The 21,336-nt window shown below is 41.6% G+C and overlaps 1 protein-coding gene across 2 annotated transcripts in view; it reads right to left on the bottom strand.

Annotated features, from left to right (window-relative positions):
• The window catches only part of cdh22 (cadherin 22), a 249,081-nt gene that overhangs the window by 52,912 nt on the left and 174,833 nt on the right, over positions 1-21,336 (bottom strand). For both annotated transcript variants that reach the window (XM_033627226.2, XM_078169868.1), the window contains exons 5-9: positions 19,330-19,449; positions 14,582-14,749; positions 11,613-11,794; positions 8,179-8,435; positions 1,781-1,917 (exon numbers count right to left, since the gene is read on the bottom strand). In XM_033627226.2, the coding sequence (XP_033483117.2) occupies positions 1,781-1,917; positions 8,179-8,435; positions 11,613-11,794; positions 14,582-14,749; positions 19,330-19,449 (864 nt within the window). The remainder of the gene's footprint in view (positions 1-1,780; positions 1,918-8,178; positions 8,436-11,612; positions 11,795-14,581; positions 14,750-19,329; positions 19,450-21,336) is intronic.

The following is a 21,336-nucleotide window of genomic DNA, read 5'->3' as shown; positions in this document are numbered from 1 at the left end:
AATTATTCACAGAGGACTCTTCTTTCTTAAAACAAACACACCTGGTGATTTAGCTCCTGGTGCACAAACTACCCGTCTGCCAGAATGCAATGTATTCAGTTGGAAGGGTCCACATCTTCCTTTCTGACGATATCTAAAGGCGTGCCTCAAGGTTCTGTATTTGGACCCATATTGTTTTCTATTTATGTCAACAATCTGTATGAAAACTTACCAAATGCTAAGTACCACTTACATGCCGACAATACTATAATTTATTGTTGTTCTACATCTGCTGAAAGTGCTCTTAATCTCTTACAGTCCACTTCTGATGTTGTTCAGTCCTGGTTACAGAAACTGAAGTTGGCCCTAAATGCAGATAAGTCCAAACACATGTTGTTTTCAAATGCTAGACTACCAGTAACGCTTCCAAACATTGTAACTTCCCAAGGTAATGCAATTGAACAAGTTACAAGTACTTAGGTTTTATCATTGATAGCCAATTGTCCTTTAAAGGTCATATTGCCAGTCTGGTCTCTAAGCTTAAGATAAAGCTTGGTTTTTATTTTCGGAACAAATCTTGCTTGCACCACCTAGTCTTTATGGATTCATCAGCCTCATACGCCTCATCAGCCATCAGCCTCAGAGTCAGCAGCCACCACCACCACCACCACCAGTGTCTGGACTCCATGGTGGGGGGTTTGTCCTGCTGCTGCTCAGATGTCCCTCAGTCCCAAAATTTCTCCCTCTGGTGTCCAAGCATCAAAGACTTTTGTTAAATCTTAATCAACACAAATCATCTGTTTCTCTACACTCATTCTCCGTATTAAATATTATCTTTACTTCATTCTTCTGTCTCTGCTGATTGAAATGATTGGCATACTAGAGTATGTAAAACTACATCTTACACAAATGAACTGCATCGAATGAAAAATAAAGTGCATTTAATCTGCTGCGAGTAACTGATGTTGGCGTTTTTATGAGTTATTAATCCATTTTCATCCCATGACACTTACTCTATCTTGTTCTCACATGATAAATTTTGTTTACACCAAAATCCTATGTCTATCGAAGCGCTGTTCAACTACCGTACATTACTTTCCCATTCCCTGTCTTTCTCAAAGCTAAAAAGCTACAACACTCCTCCGCTGAAAATGTGCCAAAAGGTTTGGTAGCTAATGATCACAGCAGTTTGAGAATGTCCGTCACCCCTTATCACCCCTGGTGGGAGTCGACAAATGTTGGGAGAGCTAATTCAACTTGCACAGTGTCCATCACTGGCAGGCACTGGGTGAAGGAAAAAAGCTTGCCAATCATCACAGTAATTCTAACTTGCTTGTTTTAAAAACAGGGCCATGAGTTGTCCTAAGAAATGCAAACACTCAGAACTTCAGAGCAGTTTCATTTGCCCCTCATCTAAGTTTTGTTAGTTTTTCTGGAGAATGAGGAGTACTTAGGTGCTAGATTACCTGTAATTGGGAGGGATTATAAAAATGACCTTTTATTGTTTGCTCATTTCATTGTCGTATATTGGTGTTCTCTTGATGATGCGATTCTTTAAGGCTTTGTTCTGACATCTCGCAAAGGGTGAAAATATCTAAACAAGACTTAAAGAAAACTCATTTCGGCTTAGATTGTACCTGGTGGAGTTAATGAATTATACATAATTGCTGGATTTTAAACAGTCGTTTAAACCAACTTTGAGAAACTTTGGCAAGGTGAACAAGTCATTAGTCGCAGCACTATGAAGATGTACAAATCCTGTGTGCGTGATAAGCTCAATTTGAAATGGCAAGCCATGTACCTGCTTCTACAGCCCTCACAGTTATATTGTGCCAGCCTGCTGTCTCTCGGTCCAAAATCTTTCCCAGTGTGATGGCACCCGAATCAGGATCAATATGGAAGATCATCTCATGGTCTGTGGTCCGATCGATAGAGAACCTGTAACAACAGAAACAAAAACAGTATAAGATATAGAGGAAAAGCAGTAAGTGGGAGGAAAGGAGAGAAACTCATTATATATGAATCTCATTTTTTTTTTTTTTTACTAATTTAGTTAAGCTATTCTTATTTTTTCCTTACGAGCCTAACAAGAACTTGGAGTGCTGACTTTGGGCTGCACTAAATAACAACAGCTCATACAGAAGGGACCAGGGTTAAAGTAATTATATTTTAACGGCATTTACCGGAGACTTGTCACCAGTCCTGTGACCCTAATAGCGATGTGTCCCTTAACTGTGAGCGGCTATATACTAACTCTTTCTATTCAGAGTAAGAAAGTAATCATTAAAGTTTCATTGTGCACTCTGGAAAAACCACAAATACATCTCTCCTTCTTGGGGTACTTGGTGCTCGGTAAAGATTGGTGAGTCAACAAAAATCCGCTGAAAGGTTTCTTTGTTCTTAGTTTCTGTCCCCCACCGCACACACACACACACACACACACACACACACACACACACACACACACACACACACACACACACAAATACACACACAGCTGGCTGGCTTACTCATGCCCACATAAACCATAATAAAGTACCATGGGCATTATAAGCTCTTAAGGCCTCTCTGACAAACATGCCAACCAGCGTTCTCCTGTCTCATGAGAATGATGGTCACGTGCTGCAGATATAAAACATAATGTCAGGGGAGCCGTACAGTAAACTGATGTGTTATAGAGAAGAGTACATGGATTAAATTGGTTTCTGATCACGCATTCATTTTTAAAATAGTGTGGGTGTTTTACTGCATTTGCAATCATGTTTAATTCATGTTACCACATGTCAATATATAAACTGATTCCGGTTATTAACTCCAGGAGGATAAATATCTTCTGCAGTTGTAGAAAGTAACTAGCTTTGGATGAAATACGCTCAAGATAACCTATGTTTGAGATTATGACTGTTAACATAAAAATCTGGCATTTAACCATGGCAGTGAGTGTTTAAGATACCGATCTGAGGCTACAAACTTCCTGACAGACAAACATACACTACACACGTGTATGGGTACTCTAGTATCCATCTGTGTACAGCCCTGTTACATCTAAAATTAACATCCCACTTAGAGCAGCAATTTGGCTGGAATACGTTTACATTTGCTGTTGACACTTCACCAGTATAACTTAGGGTTGTAAAACCAGGTTCAGAACAAAGATTGGGGACAAGACAAGTTGAAACAGGCAACTTCTTGCAATGTGCCGTTCTGCAACGTTCTAAAAACCTGCCGGTTCACACCAATGCAACTAGATGAGTCAGTGTATCATCTCTATGCAACAACTCTCTGTACTTCTGTTCTGATTTCAGCTTTTCAGGCTTATTTTGTGGCTGAATATAATTTGTAGCTTCTCTAAATATGAATGAGGATAGTGATAGTGAGATACTGGCTACAGCTGCATTTGTAGTAGTGATGAAACCGTGAAAAATGTAAACAAAACAAGCATCAGATGGACTACTCATAAAAAAATACACCACAATAATACCAATAACCAGGGCTAACTAAATAGTTAATGTTAAGGGCACAATAGCACAGAGCGAGCAGCAGACCGTCCGACGCTGATACACTGTAAGGACTGAAATAGAGGGCTATTTGTGGGCAGAGCACCTGCTGCAGCAAGCAAAAACGCCGTTTGTGGTCATTTTGACTTGACCAGTGGATTTCACTGATTGGCTGTAGAAACAGGTGACATACTTTACATTCTAAAAACCAGCTGCCGGCAATATGACCAACTGAGTTGCAGGCAACACCATCAGCAGGCTTGTATCAAGCTCAGACGGGCCAGTTCACACTGCTGCAACTTTACTCTGCAACGTTCTAAAATGGTTTCATCTCGTCCCAAATAACTCGTCTGAACTGGGCTTAAGGATCCATTGATCTTGATCACTGTATCATTTCAGTGATCAAGAACCCAATATCATTGGTGCAAAATGGAAACATATGCATATCGTCACCTTTAGGACACGCCTTTATTCTAAAAATTCTTTGTCACCGTCAAACAGCACCTGGCAGTTAATGGCAAGCAGCTGGGGAAAAGGCGATGAGGATAATGTTATTTACTCAGGGATAATTCTGCAGTGAGGACAGGACAAAACAAACAAACAAACAAAAAACAGGTGTAATCCTAATCTTTATTTAGGAGGTCAGGGGTCATACACATTGATGCAGTCAGTGAAGGCAGAAAAATCACACCAAAAAACTAAACCAAACTTGACCAAGGAATCAAACACAAGAAAAAGGCTGGAGAGCATGAACACACACACACACATGACAATGACGATCTGGCAACTGAATGGGGGAAACACTGGGCATTAAATACACAAAGGTTGATTACTAACTACACACAGGTGAGTGGAACAAGACACAGGTGAAACACATGAGGTGATTAACAAAGGCCGAAAAACTCAGGAAGAAAAAGAAACACGAACATAAAGTTGACAGATAATCACAGTAGGTCAGTAGACAAAGCACATGTATGTACGTATGTATTTATGAGATGAAATACTTAGGATGAAATATCCTATCTTCTATATACAGCAACATCAGCTGCTCTGTTTCATGTGTTAGTAGAGTCATATTATGGCAAACTTTACTGCACTTAACCAGTTTGAAATATTGACAATCATTTATGTGTTGTTTTTATCTTTTATTACCAAAAGCAGAAGAGAAACCGACTGTGTACAATGGGCTTATGACATCGTCTCTTATCAACTGCAGCCTCTAAATTAAATCTAATCAAAATGGTATTGTGGCAGACTTTGTGAAAGTGGTAGATAACGTATTGTTGTCCAAACTAGTGATTTACACCAGCAGTATAAACAGTAAATTAGATTCCTCTCTACCAAACCTCAAATTGTGCTGCAAAATATCTTGTTTTATCTTTCCTTTTTCTTTCAGTGCAGTCCAGGTTTTAACAGTCAAAAAACCCAAAAACAAATCCAAAACAACAACTCTTAATTGGTTTTGGCAATCTCCGTCTGTCCCCACACACGCCTACCATGACTATTATTCACAAGTAAACAAAAAAAAGAACCTTTGGTTTCCTGTGCATGACAGTGTCTGTGGGATGGGAGTGGGGGGGGGGGCATCATCACCATGTTTTTAGTCTCTTTACAATCCCTGTGCACACAAACACTAAGTCTCACACCATCTGAATCAGAAAACCAATACTACATCACGTCTGCATCACAGAGCACAAACTTGGCTGCTGCACACATGCTTTTCCACATCCCCATTATATAGGTAAAGTGGTACTCATGTCCTTTTAAACTTGAGATTATAGTTTCGTCTTGTTTGTTTGGCTGCTTAGACGCCCTTGTCGAAAGATGCTCTGAGACACCAGCTGCTTGAATCCTTGTATGTCAGACTTTCTTTGTTTTAGCTGTTACACAAAGAATGATTCCGTTTGCAGCTTGTTTTTATTGTGGTGGAATAAATCTCTGACTAATACGAGGTGGTCTTGCTGATCAGATCCACAGCGGCTGCACATTTAGCTCTAAAACCTCATCACTCACAGGGTGCATGATGATGCCGAGTTCAAAGAGGGTGCATTGCCTAATGCCCAGAGGCCATGAGCTCACTAACTTTGCCCAGTAGGTAGCTCCTAGCAGAACTCTCTCCCTCATAACTCACTCATCTATTCACTTACTCAAACACATGTGCACGCACACAAACACACACGTGCTTATATATGCTTGCACACGTACCACATGCACACTTTCAGCTGCAGGCAGCCAAGACACTGGTGAACGACAGCTCTGCCATTGTGTTGCACTTTATTACACCTGGAACTCTGAACCTTATGCATTTTTAATCGGGGTAATTTGCACAGGCACTGCGTGTGTCGCTGTATACTCTGTCAGTGAGACTGTCTTAGCCCTTATCTACATTCCCCTCTCACACTGCAATTGCTCTTCTGAGGACATATAAACCACAGACCTTGGCACAGAAGATTACAAGATGATATTGTTTTTATCACACACAGTGATCTGAGAGAAAAAAGAGATGTACAGTGCGGCTTCATCCATTGTGCGAGTCCCACCGTTCACCCTTTCTCGGGCTTTCACTCCATTTTCGAGGAATTGTAGAAAAGAAAAGAGTTTGCTTTGAAGCCCAGTGGCGACCTATGTATTTACTTGCAGCTGGAGAGTTATAGTTCTTTAAAGTTTCATTTTTTAGAGTACAAATTTTCTTCTTACAAAATCTCCAGTCAGAAAGTAATACATGGTTCACTTCTGGAATGGCCGCCCGTGTGGCAGTGCTGCAGTGTCCCGTCAACACCATGTAGAAATGAGGTACTCATTGTCATGCAAAACTTTGCTCTGTAATGTTATTATTCCTATTTAATAGTAATCTTTCCACTGCAGTATTTTATTGCCAATGTTTTGGTTGATGTATTTTATCAGACTGCTTACTGTTGCGAAAAGCAGCTGCGTGCATACAGTATCAAAGTAGTTTTAATCTTATTTCCACATTTTCATTCATCATTCACAGTAAAAAGATTTTCATTAACAGCAAATTTAATATATTACCAAATCAAATCACACGTCTACAACAGTACAACCATGGTAATACTGGGTCAGAAACAATTCGCTCCATTAAAGCTCCAGTCCGCTCTATCCATTACACTTTAAGCAGAAGTGGATTGCACTCCAGTGTGGACCATGATTGTGGTATCGTTCTGTGTTATCCAACAGTCATGGTTTGGGATATAAGAAGCACATATAACAGCTTGACTCATGTAAGCAAAAGTTACCCATCACCGTTTTTCTGACACAACAAGCAGCTTAAATGAATACTTCATCCCTCAACATATGTTTTTGACATTTTACTGCTTTATTTGATAGACAAGAAAGGCAGGGAAAAGAGAGGGCATGACTTTCAGCAAAGAGAAAGGGGCTTCAAATCCGGGCTGCTGAGGTAAAAATCCTTAGTCTGAGAACTCTGAGGGTGCTTTCACACCTGCCCTGTTTGATTCGATTCAGTTGAACTCAAGTGCGGTTTGTTTGGGCAGGTGTGAACACAGCAATCACTCTCGAGTGTGCACCAAAACAACCAGACCGAGACCTTCTTGAAGAGGTGGTTACAAACAAACTCTGGTGCGGTTCGTTTGTGGTGCGAACGTGTTTCGACCTCGATCTGAACCAACTGCAGTCACATGACACATTGTTGGGTTAAACATGAGCATGTCACAGTCCTGGAGGATTATTAATGTGCACCTCCTCCTGTACTGCCTTAATATGCACATTCAGCACATCCAATGCATCAAAACACTGTTTTCTAGTTGGAGCCGCGCCTCGTTTTCAAACTGTATGGTTTGACTAAAATGAACAATGACAGCAATATAGTCCACGATGAGCAGCGCTAAAATCAACCTGTGTAGTTGTCCCTCCATTGTGACATTAGAAAGTGTCACATTTATCTTGCAAGTGTACTCTTCTTCAACGTTGGGTTTACCTCCTGGATTTTTCCCACATGGAAATTCTGACCAATCAAGAGCAGCTTTCTTGTGCAAGGCATTTGATCTGGTCCACTTGTAAATGCTGCCGTGAGAACACGAACCAACTCTAGGCAATTATGCAACTTTGTAACAAAATTAGTCCCTGATTCAGACCAAAGCAAGACAACTCTAGGTTTGAAAGCACCCTAAGATAATTCTTAATGAACTGCAATAAAAGGGGTCAAAACTATAACAAAACATTCATTCACCAACTCTCACACAATTTGTGCAGTATAATCCAAATCTTATTTATCCAGTCAAATGCTCAGACAGCCCTGTCTGACAGGCAACTGAACAAAAAGTAAATCTTATTCATGCTTTCTTCAAAGCCAGATTTCATTGACAAAAACAGTAACTTTACCTGCTGATCATGAGAGCTGCTGGTCTACCACAACCTTGATCAGTAGTTTGTATTATTGTGCCACTTTTAAAGACGCTTTTAAAGAGTTACTTTAGATTCACACGAAGGTTTGAGAGTCAGTTTATCAAGAATTTTCTCTGATTTTTGGATTTGGATCACCTGAAGCAAACATTTTCTTCACAAATTCAATGTTACGTTGGATGAGCAATTGATATTCAAATGATCATTTGGGGAGTGAAGTATGCCTTTAAGTCTCAGACATTCTACCATTTTTAACAGTATAAAACAGTTCTTCAGATTTCAGTTCTTTCAGGTGAAATCAGCCTTACAGGCCTTGCCATACCTGACAGGTTTATTCTTCACATCTGGATCCCTGGCTTGGATGATGCCAACCAACGCTCCTACTTTGGCATCCTCCTGCACTTCCATAATAGTGCCCTCTGCTGGTTGAAAGATGGGTGGCTCATCTACATCCGACACGCTGACCCGGACAATGGTCTGGTCTCGGAAGGAACCCAGGTCCACGAAGCGAGGATCGACATGCTTATTTACTGCCTCCACCACGACATTGTGCGTGCGCTTGCTCTCAAAGTCCAGCGGCTGAAAGAAAAACAAGATTCTGTGTCATTCCACATTAAACCATATAAAGTGACACTGTGCACAGTGCTAGTATAGTGCACATATATCCCTTCTTTTTTGAGACAATAGATTCTTTCAAGTTATCGTTGTGTCTGTATAGCACCACTAGGTCAACATCACCAGTGGTCACTGTAATGATTCCGACTGTCACATGTTGACAGTCCATTGAAACAACATTGATCAACACAGCTGCTGACTGAGTGTCACATGTTCATTCTGCCGTTAGACCCCATTCACAACAGCAGTGTGTCCCTTGGGAGAAACACTTTCATCATCTATGTATTCCAGTGCAAAGATATTAGTGTCAGCATTCAGCATTTTATTTCAAGGTGAAAAAAAGTTTACAAACAGTTCAACTTTTGAAGACATACGGCACAGACAGTACCTGTCAAACCCCAGTGAGAAACCAATGATCATCAATCATCAAAGACCAATCATCTCTCTTTCTGTGTCTCCTCAGTGCACCTTTAGTTCCTCTGTCTGAATAAGACCTACGGGCTGTTCAGCTTGCTGACTAGAAAGATTTAGCTGCTGCGAGCAAGCAGTGTTAAAGGAGAATTACGCCCATTTTTAATTTTAATATACTATTTCTATGGTTAAATACAGTCCAAACATAGTAGCAAACATGAACAACTCTCTCCTAAATCCAAAGACTAGAGCGCTAAACTCAAATTTGTGATGTCATCAAGTAGTCTGGAACAGCTCCACAGACAATGAAATGGGGAAGTATTCTAGATGATACTGAGTATATGAGTACATTTTCTGTTTTACAACTGATATCACTACAATTTAATAAAGCTCATTTGGGTTTAAAAAAGAAAACAGACATTCTGTGGGTCCATAAAATCAGGCTCCCATTCATAGTCTGACTTTCTGAAGTCAGAGGTTTGACACTTACAGCTGAAATTCATGGGGCACCAACATGACATGTCACATAGGTGATTTGAAGCAGGGTTTGTTCCTGCTACACGAACTCTGTCATTATAGAGTGTGGTTCCTGCCAGCTTCACCGTGTACATATTGAGCTCTGCTAAGTCATAATGCAGTTGGTTATGGAGGGTTTGGATGTGTTGGCTCATTCACTGGTACTGAATTAAATAATTGGATAATTTTACAGAATGCATTGATGTCGATGAGTTATTTCAATGTGAAATGTAAAAACCTACAAGGTTGCTCTGCTGCTTTGCATTGCTTCTGGTACAATGAGGTACTCATTTTACTCACATCAACAGATAGAACTGTGTAGAAAAATGTACTATAGTTTTTACTGGTTGGAGGGCCACAAAACCACGTGCACAGACAAAAAATATACAAAAGCCATATGAAAATAGTCCTGAGCAGCAGGGTGCAGGCACAAGCATGCGTGGCTTATGTGGTAAAGCGAAGCAGCATCAGCTGATTATAATGCAGACATGTCTTGTCACATCCATGTCCCATATATTTCAGGCATTACTTCTCTAGTTTTTAGCTTTGAGTGAGTAGCTCATGTTTAGAAATATCTAGGTGGTGTTTCCCTTTAACTTTACCCAAAGAACCCTGAACAGTGGCTACATGCTGACCAGCAGAGGCACGATCACTTGCTGATTTCTAGCCAACAGAATCACAATTACTATTCATTAGATTCTGTCAGAGACAGCAGGGACTACTTTGTGTCACAAAGAAGTTTGAAGTTCTATTTAAATATTAAAGGTATATACAGTCACCGGCCAATTTATTAGGCACACCTGTTCAAGTGCTTGTTAACGCAATTAGCTAATCTGCCAATCACAGGGCAGCAACTCAATGCATTTAGGCATGTAGACATGGTCAAGGCGACCTGCTGAAGTTCAAACCGAGCATCAGAATGGGGAAGAAAGGTGATTGAAGTGACTTTGAACGTGGCATGGTTGTTGGTGCCAGACAGGCTGGTCTGAGTATTTCAGAAACTGTTGATCTACTGGGATTTCACGCACAACCATCTCTAGGGTTTACAGAGGATGGTCCCTAAAAGAGACAATATCCAGTGAGCAACAGTTCTATGAGTGAAAATGCCTTGTTGGTGCCAGAGGTCAGAGGAGAATGGCCAGACTGATTCAAGATGATAGAAAGACAACAGTAACTCAAATAACCACTGGTTACAACCAAGGTCTGCAGAAGACCATCTCTGAACCAACAACACATCGGCCCTTGAAGCAGATGGGCTACAGCAGCAGAAGACCACACCAGGTGCCGCTCCTGTCAGCTAACAACAGGAAACTGAGGCTACAATTCACACAGGCTCACCAAATTTAGACAATAGCGAATTGGAAAAACATTGCCTGGTCTGATGAGTCTCAATTTCTGCTGTGACATTCAGATGGTCGGGTCAGAATTTGGAATGTTTCCTGCAGCTTGTTGAATCTATTCCGGCAAGGAATTGAGCAAGGTGTACCTTATGAATGTTTGTAAGCACACTCACCAGCAAAACTTTAAGTAAAAGCCAACTGCACATTTACTCTTGTTTGGTGTTTTGCTTTGCTCTGTTTGTGTTTTTTTCTGCGCTGTGTTTCTTGGATGCCTGCTGCCTACGGTCTGGCTCCTGGTCGCTGCCTTTTTATAAAGTCCCAGCCTCACCTGAGTGCTCTTGGGGTATGCGCCCATAAACGTCCCAAGCATAGAAAATAAGAAGTAAATAAGGAAGCACACAAAGAGGGCAGCGGAGTCTCTGGACAGAAATACGCCACCAAACACTGAGAGTGGGTCATCAGTTACGATTGAGAGGGATCACTTCTGTTTGAGTATATACATTGTTTTTACGCAGAGTCCTGCAGCATATATCTTAAAGTACAAAAAAGATAGCATATCTGGAAATGGGACTGTAGCAACTCTGATATTTGAGTCACCCTTTTCCAGCACAAATCTTTTGATTCTTGCATGTAAGTGTGCAGAGAAAATTGTGTTTATAGATTGGAAGCACAAGGATTAAACACTCTTAACTAGCTCATTGAGTGTGTTGGTGTCATGCTGTGGAGGTAAGAGCCTGGATTGTGTTTGCAATGAAAAGTGGGGGTTCAACTTTAGTTTTTAAAGCCAAAATGTTATTTGTATGTTTTTTGCCTCTATAATAATTGGCTTAATTGACAATAACAGAAGCACAGCTTTGCTTTAACTTCAACGCACCTTCTTGATGGAGACAATAGCTTCCTGTGTGTCTGCATCTGTGGTGACCTTGAAGAGCTCCCCTTCCTCTTTGATCAGATAGCTCATATCGGTGTTCTCTCCCATGTCTGCATCCGTGGCGATGACACGTCCGACTGGTGTCCCAACAGCAGCCCCCTCTGACACAGAAAACTGGTACATCTCTGGTGTAGGTGGCCGGAGGTGGAAATCGTATTGACGGATAAAACAAGGAGAGTTAGGTTTAGCAAAGCAACAGAAGGGATGAAGTGACAAAAAACAGTGTAGGTGTTAGAAAACACCACAAAAGAAGAAGGATGAGAGACAAAAGTAACAGGGAGAAGAGGAAAAACTGTGGAGGAAGGATGAGGAGAGATAGATGGCTGTACAGTAGGTGGAAAAAGGAGGGTGGGAAGTGAGGATATTGGTAGAAGAGATGGATGGGGGCAAAAAAAAAAACAGAAAATTGGGAGGAGGAAGGGATGAGAGAGTAACAAAGATAAAGAAGCTGAAGAGAGGAAGAGACAGGTAATGGAAAAATGAATCTGGGATGGGATTATAATGAAAGAACAGCCACAAGTAGACTTCAGGCGGTTATTGTACAAAATCGGAGTGTACAAAATAATCTGTCTTCTATTCAATTTCCTCCATTGGAACTCATCCCAATGTTTTGTTTGCACTACATTAACACCAGCCCTACTTATCTGCAGATTATTCACTGATTAGAATTCACATCAGATTTACATGATATCCCTGTTACAATATAAATGGATATCAAACTAGGGCTGCCCCCTGATAGTCTGCCAAATGTTAGTCGATTAGAAAGGTCATTAGTCAGCAAGATTTCATTGGTCGCTTAGTTGGAAAAAACAAACAAACAAACAAACAAACAAACAAACGTGAAGCTCTATCAGGAGCTGTGCCTTGTCAAAATAAATCATATATGACTGGACCATGTTAGAATTAATTATTTTAATTTGAAAGGACAGCAGTCAGACAGAAGTCACGTTACAAACCAATCACAGCTGACAGATATCTTTCCCTTCTTCTATAAATATTCAGTCTGATAAATACGGAGAAGTTGATCATGTTAGTGCAGGGCTACCCAGAGCTTTACATCTGTCCCACAGATGATAGGCATACACACTTATAAACAGCATCTGGAAGAAGATCAGCTCTGCACTCAGGATTGCAGGTAAATAGGCTATATGATGCATGTAAAGGTTGCTTAGCAACCTCAGACGCAACCTGCCACCACGCTCTTGGTAGTGGTACGCACAATAAAGGCACAAGGGTAGCACCCAGCGCCCGACCTCGCGTATTCCAGGCGGTTAAAGATGCAGCATGTGTACGGCCTCTAATTTACAGGGCTGGTACCTGTGGTTATTCCACAGGCTAGTTAATAACATGTCAGTAGCTACATGCCCATTAGCCACTTAGCCCAATCATTACTGCTTTGCCGGTTTTGTATTTCTCTGACCTTGAACTCAAACCTTTCCGCCAAAAATATATAATTTAATAATTAGATTAATATCATAAACGCGCAGGCGACTAGTCAACCAATGGCTCTAAATGACGGCTACTGGTTGACTAGGAAAATTCTCAGTCCAGGGCAGCCCTAGATAAAACACTATAATAGAATATGCAATTGAATTGTTATAGTGAAAATCATACTAATAAAGCATGTATCATTTTAAGTAAGTGACGTGATTCTGAATGTATATAACTTTTATTTGTGCTGACACACATTGTCAATCCCTAATCTGAGTTCTATTTCAAATAACAGAGCAGACTGTGGGAAATATATAAGATCTGCCAGAGTTCATTATAAACAAGATAAAAAGATTGAAGTAAGGAGATAAAACTTCATTGTTCCCAAGAGGGAAAACATCAAAGTCCTTACATATACAGCATGCCATCTTCCTCTGCATCTTATTTATGAAGCGGCTTTCCGCACTCTATCTATTCCCCCATACCAAGCAGTGAAGATACTATAATCCTGCAGGGTTTATCCCTCTGACTGGGTAAATATGATTTACTGAGATGAAAAAAGGATTTATACAGAAATAAGAAAAGGTGTGTGGAGACATATCAAATACAATCAACCAGGCTGTCAGATGCTGTTCTCCCAGCTGTAACAAAAGTAATAGTATTATGGTTTAACTCCAAAAAAAGAGGCCAGGATAAAGAGATGGAATGAAAGCCAGAATGGGAAGTACTATTTTATGCATACAACTAGTTATTATCAGTAGCATTTAGCATGTCAACAGTAACTGAGAAGAACACCACATTAGGTGCTTTCAAGTACACTCATTTTTTTATTGTGCTACTTGTGCATCTGTTGGTGCACTATGTCTGAAATAAACCAGACTCTTTAGCTTTTTTTTTTCAAAGAACGCTCTCTTTCAGCTGAGTAAGTCTTTGTTAGCGTGTGGTGAGCTGCATATTTTCACTCTACCTGTTGCGCATGTGTGCACTGTAAGCCATGTGAACTCCATTTAGCCCAGAGACCACCTCACCGTCAAACCCATAACATTACGATGAGGGAACAATCAGCCATATTGATTCAGTCCTCTCTTGAGCCTCGCTTAAAAAGAATGATCAAATGAGCGGTGGAACGTATCAGTTATCCACATTTGATAGACTACTTTGTTACGGGCTGAGGGTTCGATTGGTCCATAAATTCAAGTTAGTTGATTTTCTCGGACGAGACGCAGCACAGTCAGTACGGCTGCTTATTGGTGTCGGTGACCTGCAGGTTGCAAAGTATATTGTGAGTCTTCTATCATCCCCTCAGTGTTTCTGTATCTCGGCGTTCGCTTTCCTCATTATTTTTCCTTCTTCTCTTTAGTTTCACGTCTGTCTTTTTTACATTCTCAGTCATTTCTGACTCTTTCCTCTCTGCCATTTCCTCCCTCTCCTTGCCATCCCTTTCTCTGCCTTAAGTAAGATCATGTGCAGGAGACACTCACTCTGTGGGAAGCGCGGTGGGTTGTCATTAACGTCTGTGATCACTATGGTCACCGTGGTGGAGCCGGAGAGACCACCCATTTGTCCTGCCATGTCTGTTGCCTTGACGACCAACTCGTACCGATCCTGTGTCTCGCGGTCCAAATCTGCCACTGCTGTCATGATGATCCCTAATAATTGAGGGATGGAGGAGAGATTGAAAGAGAGAGACAGAGACAGAGAGTGAGGAAGAGTAGGAGTAGTAAGTGAGGCCAACGGAAAGGTTACATTAGCGCTTCGCACTTATGCAACAACCAACTATATTTACCCTCTCAGTCTGAATATCAACTTCTGCTAAGCACTGTATTATGGAGACACAAGTGCAGCGCATTCCATTTCACCTCCTCAGACTGGCTGGATGGAAGAGATTGTGTCATATTTGCGCCTCTGCTCATACACCATTTTGTGGCTCAGCTGTATTAAAATGAATAATATATAGGGGCAGAATGAAGGCATGCCTCAGCCACACTGAACAGCATCACAACTCCTCCATGGTGGGAAAAACTGCAGTCAAACCTAAGAAGTGGACTTTCAAAGAACAACTGAGGGACATAGGGAAAGTGATATAATGTAGAGAGTGAGGTAGAAGGCACACACAGAGAGAGGCACATTAAATGCAATGGCTTCGTTTATTTCAGAAAGCACATCCTGTTGCATTTTAACACAATTAGTGGTCAGTTAAAAACATTCTGTTGACTCAGTCCTGCTAGTCTTTGGATTTAAAGAACTATTATGAAATGTAAAAGCTCGATATCCTATTTTCAACTAATTATCAGCAGAACATCAAAGCAGTGACAATCTTTTGTGGAAACTAGGGAACTAGGGTTTTGGTTAATTCTGCTTTCATTAGCCCACCGGAAACTAACCGTTTAATTTTTGAAGGGGGATAAAAACACAAATTAAGGTGAACTACAAGAGGCTTTGTCTTTTAGTCCAGCGCTCCATTAACACAGTGTGAGATTTAGAGCCGCATTTCAAAGCATTATCCATTTAGAGGTGGCAAAATTTTAATGTTTTGTGATGTAAATGTCTTGTCTTTCATGTGATTTTTTGGGTTTGCTGGTAGACAGCCTGCTAGCCGTGTTAACATGAGGAAATGCAGTGCTCACTGCCTCCCGTCTGGTCTCTGTTGGTCAGCTGACGTTAGCCTTGGCCACTCTGCACTGCACACCACCCGTATTCAGAAAGAGCTAGCTAGCGGCACATAACATTTAGCGACTACCACTGGTAATGCAATCCCACCGCTGGGATGGCATTGCTACGGAAACATGGTGGCCACCTCCCCAGTCCCCCCAGGTAGTGAGTAAGTGGCTTCATTTAAGCCACAGAACTCCTTTTGCTGTGCGGTGCTGACACTGCTAATGGTGCTAACAGAGCTAACAGTGATAACATATTTAACAATGCTAAAGGTGCTTTGGAGGCTGGCCACATAGTTTCCACAGCAGCGCTGTTGGATCAGGATAGCATTATTAGCGGTTGCTTGTCCCTACTAAACCCAGATGGCGCACGGTGCAGTAAATTGAAGAATAGCAAAATTAACATACAGACCAACATGTGTAAGTGGTCAAAAATATTCTCAGCAGTTAACTGATTAAAGTTTAACTGTTGACACCCTCAGTGGAAGCATATCTGGTGCCTACGGCCTCCTCTCTGGTCTCCGCTAGTTAGCTGATGTTAGCCTTGGCCACTGTGCACTGCACACTACCTAGACTCAGAAAGAGCTAGCTAGCAGCGCCCCTCATTGGGCGACTGACACTGGTTATGCAATCCCACCACCGCGACGCCATTGCTAAAGAAACATGGTAGCCACCCCCCTGGTCCCCCCAGGTAGTGAGTAAGTGGCTTAATTTAACCCACAGAACCGTGAACAGCTGTGTTGTGCTGACACTGCTAACAGCGTTAACAGAGCTAACAGTGATATCATATGTAACAATGCTAAAGGGGCTTTGGAGGGTGGCCACATAGTTTCCGCAGCAGCACTGATGGATCAGGATAGGTTATATGTTCGTTAGCTTGCTCCTACTAAACCCAGATGGTGCACGGGGCAGTTAACTGAAGAGTAGCCTTGGTCACTCTGCACTGCACACTACCAACATTCAGAAAGAGCTAGCTAGCAACACCCCTCATTGGGTGACTACCACTAGTTAATGCAATCCCACCACAGGGACACCATTGCTACAGAAACATGGTAGCCTGACTAGTGCTAGTAAGAGGTTGGATTGGAGACAGGCCCAGACAACATTTCGGGTAATTTCCTAAACAGTTATCTGCATATGAATTCAGTTAAATTAGTAAAAAGCTGAGAAAAAACTTAATTTTTGTTATACAATAGCCTATGGCCAATGCGTTTCATCTCTTTTACTCTCCACACAGACTGTTAATCTGCAGGCAACCAAAGCCTGCAGGAACTTACTCAAACTACAAATGAGCTACTAATGGACATCAGAACGCTTAATAGCAAAATCTTGTCCTGTTGCCTACATATTTTCCATACATGCAGATATCTGATTATGGAGACTGTTAGATGTGACTCTGGACCGTTATGTCTTGTCTTCAGGTGGTGGTATATGACATCCTCTTTGTGAAGTTCACATAAAAACTATATTTGGTTACTCAAACAGCCAGTACAGGTCTCTCTATTTCTTCTATATCTGTCTCCCTCTCACAAACTAGCACATATTCCATCTTGGTTTAAAAGAGACATTCTCCTTGTGCTGCCCAGCAGCAGCAGCATCAGTAGCTGGCTGGTTTACTGTGCAGTAGTAATATAATTCCACTTTACCCCTTGGGATTTTCCACATCAGAATCTATTGATGCATTTCCTGGGCTTGGTGTGCTGTCTCACTCCCAAAGGTTTGCATTGTGTTGGGTACACAACTCACTGATTCCAGTCACATTTAGCCCAGGGCCATGTTCTATGAGTAGCCAAAATACAGTACATGCAGCGCTGGAGTTAAGGAGGGAGACAGATGACATGCTCCTCTTTCATCCACCAAAGGCCAGAGGGGATGCATCTAAATTAGGACTGTCACAAGTAAAGTCCCAATCCGCAGCTAGTATACAGTACCATTGCTCCTAACATCATGGTTGAGACTACATGTAGATGAGTCTGCATGGCCTGTATTCATGAATGCAGTCAGTTAGGTCTAAGCAGCCCATATTCAAATGCACATCACGCAGCCTTAACATTAACCAATTTAACCGAGTAATAGGGCCGTGTACACCAGCTGTGAAATAGAGCCTCAGTACGGTAATGCATTACATTAATATAAAATAAATGATGATGTTCCAATATTTTTTTCCTCACATCAATTGCATTTCTGTTTTCATCTTGCTATGCAAAAAAAATCTAATTCTAGTGTGTATCTGTGAAACCACCTGCCCTGCTGTTGGGGCCTTGGCTACGATCAGACATGAAAAGAAGCAGTTCTGCTGTGCTAACGTGTCAGCAGGCCTTTTGCACCTGTCTGAATGTCACTTGCTTTGCCACCATGTGTGTCAGCAACCAAGATATTTTTGATAAACATTAAAATTTTTCATAAATATTAAATACTGTATTCCCGGATGAAGGATGCAGGTGTTTTTTTCAACATCTATTGTTAAATTATAACAGTGACAGACTAATAGAATAATCAGTGATGGAATAGCAAAGTAGGATTTAATATATGTAAATGTGTTTTAGCAGGTGCTGCTTTTTTTCTTTTTTTTTTTTTAAAGTTCTTTTTTGTAGTTTTCTGTGTAACAATGGAAAAGCCCTCATATACAGTGTGTGGTTCAGTTCTTGTAAAATCCCCTTTGACTCAGATACTCAAAAACACCTACAGAGAATTGAAGCACAGCTAAAGTGGCCAAAAAAATAAATAAAAAAGGAGAGTGACTTGCTGCTCAGTTTGTTGTCAGGGTGAGTGAGAGTGATATTAATGAGGCAGATTTCACAGCTGTTTTGTCTCCTCTTCACTCTGACCTCCTTGACACGCACCTATTAGGCTGGCCCGTCTGCCTACAAAATGGGGGAAGGGGGTGGGTGGGATGAGGGTCGTGAGACAGAAGCTGGAATGAACCATCCAGTCTCCTGGCTAGTCTCACCAAGGCAGAGCCATTTATCATCCCTGCACCCAGGCTGACCAAATCAAAGTGGTCGAGACCAAAAAAGGAATCATTAAAACTTTAGTGCTTTTCCCTGGGGAAGCATTCGAAAGCAACACCAATGCTAAGCTATTGCTGAAAGACTGTGGGTCACTCCTGTACGCCCCAGACCAGACGGGGAGAAGGGAATTATCCATTATATAGTTTGAGGAAATGCTTCGTAGAGTAAATCTGGATATGTTGGAAATATATTTTCTAGCTTAGAATGCCCTGGTGATACAGTATGTGCAATGTTTATGCTTACCTATCGTACTAAATCAGTTAAAGGCTTGACAGTAGCACTAAACAATGTGTTGAGCCAAGTCATTTGTGCCATATGGTATTTCAAGTGTTTGCTAAAAGGAGCCAGTAGTTATTGGCTAAAACTGCAGAAAGTTGCTTGTTTTGGGCCAATTGATTTTATGTTTTTGGCCGAGAATTTTGATTGATTTGGGAATTATGGTCTCTGGGCTTGAGATTGCTTAAGGTTTTGTAGATAAAAAAGAAAAGCAGCACAAGAAAAGCGCATAAGAAAACAAATAGCAGGTGTAGAGAGGACTGAATGTGTGGGTGCTATCATTCTTACCTGTGTGTCTGTCAACAGTGAAAAACTTTTCTCCATCCAGTACGCTGTACACCACTCTGGCGCTGCTGCCATATGTAGGGTCATCAGCATCTGACGCAGTAACCTTCATAACGGACGTTCCTGTTGAAAAGAGATAACATTGTGTCAAAACAGAGAATAAAAGCTTCTGAGCCTGGAGGCCACTGGGGAAACTTGAGACAAGTGCTGAAATTTAGTTAAGTTCGTGTATACTGTATATGGGAGTGCAAATGTGGGTGTTTTCTTTGTGTGTGTGTGTGTGTGTGTGTGTGTCAGTAGAAAAACTCTGGTACTTCTATCTTTGTGAGAATCAATATAATTTCAGACCTTGAGAGTGAGAATATTTGAATAAAAGTAGGACATATTGGCCCACTGTTGCTCTTTCGAAGGTCTGTTGATGGCTACACTTTGTTATCATAATTCATATTAATCTTTGGTTTGGGTTAAGGTTAGGTTTCAGTTTGAGTTCAGGGCTCCTATTGGGTTTTTGTTGCACAGAGAATATGGATTCTGAGTTCTTTACACACTAGCGCTGAATGGCGCACGTCACAACAGTTGCTCTTATTATTTTCTATGTATAACCCAACACCAGCGGCAGTGAGATGTACGCTAGAGCCTTGCGCGGGACTGTTTTCTTCAACCTGCTCCTGCCCGCTCCCACTGAATTTCTGACCATTACCGCCCGCAACCGCAACGTGTGTATTACACTCCCGCCCGCTCCCGCAATGTGTATGTCCACTCCCGCCCGCACCCACAAAACTCTGAGAATTTATGCCCGCACAATAATAGAGATTGATGATTTTGTGTCTTCTCCCGTCCCGCAGGAGAAAACACGTCATTTTATAGGCTATTAATAAAGAGATTCATGGGGTTGTTTGTTTCATTTCCCTGGCCTGCATGTCTTTTGACGCACTGGTCAGGAATAGCGCTCCTATTTCGTTGTTTTCATTTAGTTTTTAATGAAATAAAGGCTGTTTCATATTCTATTCTCCTCCTCTGTATTTTATTTATTTTTCTACCTTTATATAATCACACAGTGACTGAGGTTAAGGCAGGTCTGGCGCCAAGATGAAGTTACTGAGGGGGCAGTTAAAAATTACAAGGGGGCAAATCTTTATTATGCAACATAGGTTCACAGTGAGTTATAAAGAGCGCGCAGCCGTGCGTAATTGTCGCGCATAATGACAGCTTGTCGCCGGTGAAACACAATAAACTGCACGTCTTCTTTCATGTTTGTCTCATGACAGATGGAGCTTACAGACAGACAGACAGGTGGAGCAAGCGGCAAATTGGTATGAAAGCTGGTTCAGGGCATATTTGTTCATTTATGAATAAATAGAGAGTGGGAACGCTTATGCATGTGCACCAAGATCCTGCAGTGGTTTTTTTTAGCCGCCCGAAGCAAAGTCCAAAATGTCCACTCCCGCAATATTTGCGTTGGGTCCCGCGGGACCTGGCGGGACCCAGTCCCAGTGCAGCCCTCTAATGTATGCCGGATGTGGCACTTTACGCCACCATCCTACTTTCAGCGTTGCTGCTCATGAAAGAAACACATTTTCTTCCCCACTCACTCCTTGTTTGAACATACCATCATTCTGGGAGGTGGACCAGATACAGGGAGCTAAAGAGTGGTAGATACTGGGGGTGGTATGACTGTATACATGATTTGATTTGTCACAGCAGTCCTCTAAGGTGGACCATTAAACCCATCTGCCAAGTGTTGTTTATGTTGGGGAACTAATCAACAATTTATAATGAACAAAAGCCAATATACAATGAAGACATTGGGTGAGAGGCGGGGTTCACATAGGAGGAAGGAAGCCGGAGTACCTGGAGAAAACCCACATGGACACGGGGTTAACATGCAAACTCCAAAGAGAAGGGCTTCCCTGCCCCACAGTTTGAACCCAGGGTGGGGTGTCTGAACCAAGGAGAACCCAGGAACCCTCTTGCTGTGAGGCGACAATACTAACCACTGCACCACCGTGC

This window comes from Epinephelus lanceolatus, chromosome 1 (assembly GCF_041903045.1).
Source record: "Epinephelus lanceolatus isolate andai-2023 chromosome 1, ASM4190304v1, whole genome shotgun sequence".
In the NCBI taxonomy this organism is placed as follows: Eukaryota; Metazoa; Chordata; class Actinopteri; order Perciformes; family Serranidae; genus Epinephelus; species Epinephelus lanceolatus.
This window is presented reverse-complemented; position numbering and strand designations above follow the sequence as displayed.